This window comes from Pan troglodytes, chromosome 14 (genome assembly GCF_028858775.2).
Source record: "Pan troglodytes isolate AG18354 chromosome 14, NHGRI_mPanTro3-v2.0_pri, whole genome shotgun sequence".
NCBI lineage: Eukaryota > Metazoa > Chordata > Mammalia > Primates > Hominidae > Pan > Pan troglodytes.
The window spans coordinates 15,416,266-15,423,467 of record NC_072412.2 but is presented as its reverse complement, the minus strand read 5'-3'; the positions used below and the strand labels follow the sequence as shown (position 1 = coordinate 15,423,467).

The following is a 7,202-nucleotide window of genomic DNA, read 5'->3' as shown; positions in this document are numbered from 1 at the left end:
TACTGGGGCTGTAAGAAAATTTTATAATTCATTTGGATCAATCCTCTTCTTTATGGTCTTATTTGAGAATAAAACTTGGTTCTGTCTTAGCCTGTCATTGAATAAGCCAGTGACCTGGGGCAAATCTAACTGCTTCATCTGTAAACTATGAATAATAATAGAGTCCCTCTGCCTGTCATACATGGGTATAGTAAGGTTCCATTTTAAAAATGGCTCTTATTATGTTACCTGAAAGGCATTCTATAATGATGAGTGGCAAGGTGGTCTTAGCAACAGTGCAGTGAAAATTGGGACCATTTTCTGTCGCTATCATTTCTATTTTTGTGATATCCTCTTTAAATTAGTCTTAGGATGTAATTCAAAGGAGTGATGTAATTGGAATTTTCTTCTTTTTTTTTTTTTTTTTTTTTGAGACAGAGTTTCCCTCTGTCGCCCAGGTTGGAGTGCAGTGGCGCAATCTGGGCGCACCGCAAGCTCCGCCTCCTGGGTTAACGCCATTCTCCTGCCTCAGCCTTGTGAGTAGCTGAGACTACAGGCGCCCGCCACCGCACCTGGCTAATTTTTTGTATGTTTGGTTGAGACGGGGTTTCACCATGTTACCCAGGATGGCCTCGATCTCCTGACCTCGTGATGCGCCCAGCTCGGCCTCCCAAAGTGCTGGGATTACAGGCGTGAACCACCGCGCCCGGCCCATAATTGGAAATGTTTGTACTGTTAGATCTAAGAGTATTTTATGTGATATAATAAAAGATTAATTTAGTGAACCTCATTAGATAATTAGCATGGAATATATTATGCACTGCCATGCAGGGGCCTAAGAGAATGGTCCACACGTCTTGCGAAGTTGATATGAAGACAGGCAACAAGACAGTCTAGCTGAGTAAAAGTCTGTAGACATCTCTAAGGAGGAGTGGTTAGAGAATGCCCTGACTGTGGATAGCTGGCATATTTTACCCCAGAAAGAAGAGCACAGAGTGGCAGAGAGTACTTGAGATTTAAATAAGAAAAGAGGATGGAAAAATTACTTTCACTAATTATACATTTTCTCAAGAATGGACTTATTCTCTATTTTCTATTGCCTCTTGAGAAATCATTATTTTGCATTCAGTCAACATAATTATTAAGACTAATTGTGGAGGGTGTTCAAAATGGAAAAACAGCGGTCCCTAGGATTATATTTTATTTATGAATGATCACTCATTTGTAACTTTTCCTTCAGTTATATGTTTTTTAATGCAAAAATACCTTTTTAGCACCAGTACAATTTGTGAAACAAAATGCGAAATTCAGGCATATATGTAATTTTATGTGTAAAATATTCCATTTTTTTCTGTTAATGAAGTAAGTATGTTTAACATGAGATATATCCTATTAATAAATTTTTAACTGTGCAATACAATCTTGTTAACTATACGTGCTCTGTTGACAGCAGATCTCTAGAACTTATTCATCTGTTATAACTGAATTTTATACCCATTGAACAGCAACCCCCCATTTCCCCTCCTTCCAGACCCTGGCAACCAGTATTCTACTCTATTTCTAGGAGTTTAACTATTTTAGATATCTTACGTAAGTGGAATCAGGCAGTATTAAAACATACTTTCAGTTAGTAATGACTATAATTCAGATAATTTAAATAAGAGAAAGCAAACATCACTACTACTAGCTTTTGGGGGAAAATATTACAAATAGGGATATTGTGATAAAAGTGTACAATATTTTTTATGTTTGTGCACTTAGATCCGTGTTCAAACTTTGCCACCTATACATGTATAGCACATTTGAATATGTGCTACAGTATGCCATTTATAAAGACTGAAAATAACATTTTATAAAATATTATTATTTATTTGGCAACCTCATGAGCTTTGGCTTCAAAAATACCTGATTTACAAAGCATAATCCTAGTGCTGGAGAACAGATCAGTGGCTGCCAAAGGTTAGGGTTGGTTGGAAGATGTGATTAGTGAGGGATAACATGAAAACATGTACTTTCTTTGTGGTGATAGAGCAGTTCTGCATCCAGATTATGGTGATGGTTACATAAATCTGCACTTCATAGATCTATACACACACATCACACATACACTCACACACACCTACACAAGAGTACATGTAAAATCCTTAGAAATATGAATAGGGTCTGAACCTGAGTTAATGGTATGGAAACGATGTCAATTTCCTGATTTTGGCAACATACTAGGTTAAGTTAGATATAATTATTGGGGAAAGTTGGCTGAAAATAACACGGTCATTCTTTTTACTATTTTTTAACTTCTTGTGAGTCAAATTATTTAAAAATAATTGGTATTAAACAAAGACAAAAAATCTAAAATTTCTAAAATCAAAGCCCTTATGAATTTGAACATATTATTTGATTTCTTTAGTAGACCCTGATTTCTTCACCTGTAAAAATGGAATGATAGTAGAATTTCTATCTCATTATTGTCATGCTTAAACCATACCATTTATGTAAGTGCTCAGTACTGTGTCTGGTGAACAATAATGCTTAAACACTGAGTTCCCCACTTTTTTGTGGCTGTTGGTTTTCAGGTGGTTTTTAAGTTCCTAAGTGGAAGTTTGTTTAAAAAGAGGCAGTCAAAATAAACAGCAGTGTCTCAGAGCATCATCTGAACAAGAAAGGAAGGTGTTCTCCATCCCTTGAAGTGGTCTCAGTCCTCTTTTATTGTTTAGCTCTCATGTGAGTCTTCACAAATAACCTCAAGAATTGCTGCAACACCAACAGAGAATTAACTCTCATTGAGTTTTTAGCTAAGTAGATTCTGGGTCCTAAAATTTATGGACTCACCTGCTTTTAAAATTTTTCCCATTTAGAAATATTCAATTTAAATCTTCCTTCAGTAAGTAATTGTTAACTATTAACAATCCTAACGTTATAATAAAGTCAGAAGTAACATTTATTACTTTTGTTTTCCACTCATACTGCTTGCAGTCCATAAGCATACAGCATTTTTGTCTTTCCAAATATCTAAAGGAAGATAATCAAAATCAAAACTAAGAAATCCTACTCTGAAGTCATATCTCTCTAACTAGATTGTATATTTATTGAGGGTGATGACTATATTTTCTTTTCCAGAAGAATAAAACAAATACAAGGTTGGGACGAATTGAATTCAGTGGGGGATGGAGAGGGGAAGGAGTCAAGGTTCTTCACCCTTTTCTACGCTTTGATAACTTTATCTGTGAGATCCTAGTTAAAAGAACATGACTATCTAAAGAAGTAAGTGCTTGAAAGGCCCACTGTATTAGGAGATTAGGAATTGTTAGCTTGAAAAGACATAAATGGAAAGAAAACATGATACAGAGACAAAATACGTGAAATTTGTATTGTGGTACACATGTGCTTTGTGATCATATTTCTGTGTCATAAACAAAAAAAAGTATAAAGCTTAACCAAGAGAAATTTAGGGCACATAGAAGCATTTACGTGTTTTCATACTATGAGCTGGGGCTAAGGTGTCCTTTACCATGACAGTTGGTGAAGCATAAGAACAAATCAATTCACAAATGGTCTGGTAAATTCCAATTTCCGCATCTTAAATCATAGACCTAAGTCAGTCAAAGTCAGTCATATATATAGATATATGTGTGTGTGTGTGTATATATATATATATATATATATATATATATATATATATATACAGGCACCTACTTAAGTGGTATGATTTAAGCATGACAATAATGAGATAGGAATCATACTATTATTCCATTTTTACAGGTGAAGAAATCAAGGTCTACAAAAGAAATCAAATAATATGTCCAAATTCATATGGGCTTTGATTTTTGAACTTTCAAATTTTTGTCTTTGCTTAATACCTTTTGTTTTTAAATAATTTGACTCATAAGAAGTTAAAAAAAGAAGTAAAATGAATGACTATGCTATTTTCAGGCAACTTTCCCCAATGATTATATATAACTTAACCTAGTACATTGCCAAAATCAGGAAATTGACATTGTTTCCATACCATTAACTTAGGTTCAGGCCCTATTCATATTTCTAAGGATTTTACATGTACAGATGTGTTTGAATGTATGTGTGATGTGTGTGTATAGATCTATGAAGTGTGGATTTATGTAACCATTACCATTATCTGGATGCAGAACTGCTCTATCACCACAAACAAAGTACATGTTTTCACGTTATCCCTCACTAATCATATCTTCCAGCCAACCCTAACCCTTGGCAGCTACTGTTCTGTTCTCCAGCACTGGGATTATGCTATGTAATTCAGGTTTTTTTTTGAAACCAAGCTTATGATGTTGCTAAATAAATAATAATGTTTATAAACTATTATTTTCCATCTTTATAAATGGCATACTGTAGCACATATTCCAATGTGCTATACATGTATAGGTGAGCCAAAGTTTGAACATCGATCTAAGTGCACAAACATAAAAAATATTGTATGCTTTTATCATAATATCTCTATTTGTAATCTTTTTCCCCAAATACTAGTAGTAGTGATGTTTGCTTTCTCTTATTTAAACTATCAGAATCTTTAAACTTTCTCTTATTTAAACTATAGTCATTACTAATTGAAAGTATGTTTGAATACTGCCTGATTCCACTTACACAAGATAGATACATATATCAGTCATATCTATGTGTGTGTATATATTTATATATATATGTCAGTCATATATATGTGTGTGTATATATTTATATATATATGTCAGTCATATATATGTGTGTATATATTTATATATATCACATACACACATATATAGATAGAGTTAGGTCTATGATCTCTGTATATATTTATATACACACATATGTATTTTTAAACTATTACATGAAGCAAATAGTACAGTTGATTTCATATAACAAGAGTTATTGGATGTATATGGGCAAAAGTTAATGCATATGGGCAAATAAATTGATGAACTTACAGACTCATTTATTTGACATATATTTATTGTGTGGTCTCTATTGAATGCTGGGTATCTTCCAGGAGCCTAAAATTCAGCAGTGAATGTAACAGGCTCAAATCCTTGTCCTCAAGTGGCTAATATTCTAATCGAGGGAGAAGACAATAAACAAAGTTAATAAGCAAAATATTCAACATACTAGTTGATAGGAAGTTCTTTGGTGAAAAATAAAGTAAGAGGAAAAGAATGAGAGGAAGCTCTAAAAGCAACTGAAGATTTACATGAAGAAGCTGCCCAGGCGTTGGCCCAGAGTGAGAGGAAGCACCATGAGTTCAACAGGCAGGTCACAGTTCAGTGGAAAGAAAAGGATTTCCAGGGCATGTTGGAGTGCCACAAAGAGGGCGAGGCCCTCCTCATCCTCAACCTGGTGACAGACTTGAAGCCCCAGATGCTGTTGGACACAGTGCCCTGTCTCTCCGCCTACCTGCTCTACATGTGCATCCGGCTCGCGGACCAAACCAACGATGATCTCAAGGTGCACTCCCTGATGACCTCCACCACCAACGGCACTAAGAAAGTCCTGAAGAAGCACAGTGATGACTTTGAGATGACGTCATTCCTGTTATCCAACACCTGCCACCTTCTTCACTGTCTGAAGCGGTACAGCGGGGATGAGGGCTTCATGACTCAGAATACGGCAAAGCACAACGAACACTGCCTTAAGAAATTTGACCTCACCGAATATCGTCAGGTACTGAGCGACCTTTCCATTCAGATCTACCAGCAGCTCTTTAAAATTGCCGAGGGTGTGTTACAGCTGATGATAGTTTCTGCCATGTTGGAAAATGAGAGCATTCAGGGTCTATCTGGTGTGAAGCCCACTGGCTCCCAGAAGCACTCCTCCAGCATGGCAGATGGGGATAACTCATACCGCCTGGAAGCTATCATCCGCCAGATGAATGCCTTTCATACAGTCATGTGTGACCAGGGCTTGGACCCTGAGATCATCCTGCAGGTATTCAAACAGCTCTTCTTCATGATCAACCCAGTGACTCTTAATGACCTGCTCCTGCGGAAGGACGTCTGCTCTTGGAGCACAGGCATGCAACTCAGGTACAATATAAGTCAGCTTGAGGAGTGGCTTTGAGGAAGAAACCTTCACCAGAGTGGAGTAGTTCAGACCATGGAACCTCTGATCCAAGCAGCCCAGCTCCTGCAATTAAAGAAGAAAACCCAGGAGGATGCAGAGGCCATCTGCTCCCTGTGTGCCTCTCTCAGCACCCAGCAGATTGTCAAAATTTTAAACCTTTAGCCTCCCCTGAATGAATTTGAAGAACAGGTAACAGTGGCCTTTATACAAATGATCCAGGCACAACTACAAGAGCAGAATGACCCTCAGCAACTGCTATTAGATGCCAAGCAAATGTTTCCTGTTTTGTTTCCATTTCATCCATCTTCCCTAACCATGGAGTCAATCCCAGCATGTCTCAATCTGGAGTTCCTCAATGAAGTAGATGCATGTTTAGTCTGATTCCCAATGTGAGCAAAAAGGAAGTATAGACAGTAAAGTAAATTCAAGGATCTGTTAAATCTGGTAAAAGTAGATCAAACCAGAGATTGACAGCCTGTGGAGGGTGCTGAACTATACAGAATTAGACACAACTATGGCGTTATTTTTTGTATGTACTGCTCAGAATAAAAACACTTGAAATGTGGAAGATTTTAAGTTTGATTTCAGTCCAACAAATATACATAATAATTTACAGACACCAAGCAGTCCCCATAGCCATCTAAAAGATGCCAATTCTATAAAATGAAGCTGCCGAGTTTTAATCTTTGCATGTAACTGGAGAATGTCCAAATTAAAATACTTACTATATATAAGTCACATAAATTGCCTTCAAAGGGCTTTTAACAAATAATAGTACTAATAACCATGATAATGACATATACTGACATTTCCCAAAGTTTGCAAACCATAGGTGTGGTAGAGTTTGTGGTGAGATGTGTTAAGAACAAAAATATGGGGATGAGACTTCTGAGAAATGTCCCCAAAATATTTTTTAATGGCTGATTATACAAAGACAGCAGTGTAACTGACCTCCAAACCGGACATTTTGAGTACTGGTTTCTGAAGCAAAATTAGAAGTGCCAGTCCTCAGTGTCCTCAAACGCTTTTGTGTAATCTTGGTTTAATGGAAGAGATGATTAAAATGCTGCTACCTGAAACTCCAAGTGAGAAAGATGGAAAAATAATTTGTGTCTGATGCTAGTCCATACACTTTCCAAGTCCCACAAAACTCTCACAAAAAT

At 36.5% G+C, this 7,202-nt stretch overlaps 1 protein-coding gene across 1 annotated transcript; it reads left to right on the top strand.

The window, feature by feature from the left end:
* Window positions 1–4,736: 4,736 nt before the first annotated feature.
* LOC100615457 (unconventional myosin-Vb-like) lies at window positions 4,737–6,987 on the top strand. The gene has a single exon (XM_054665019.2). It carries the CDS (start codon window positions 5,269–5,271, stop codon window positions 6,034–6,036), a length of 768 nt encoding a protein of 255 aa, XP_054520994.1. The 5' UTR covers window positions 4,737–5,268; the 3' UTR covers window positions 6,037–6,987.
* Window positions 6,988–7,202: the final 215 nt, after the last annotated feature.

What these genes read in the sequence shown, in the direction of transcription:
- LOC100615457 (XM_054665019.2), top strand. Translation starts at nt 5,269, where the DNA reads ATGTTGGAGTGCCACAAAGAGGGCGAGGCCCTCCTCATCCTCAACCTG.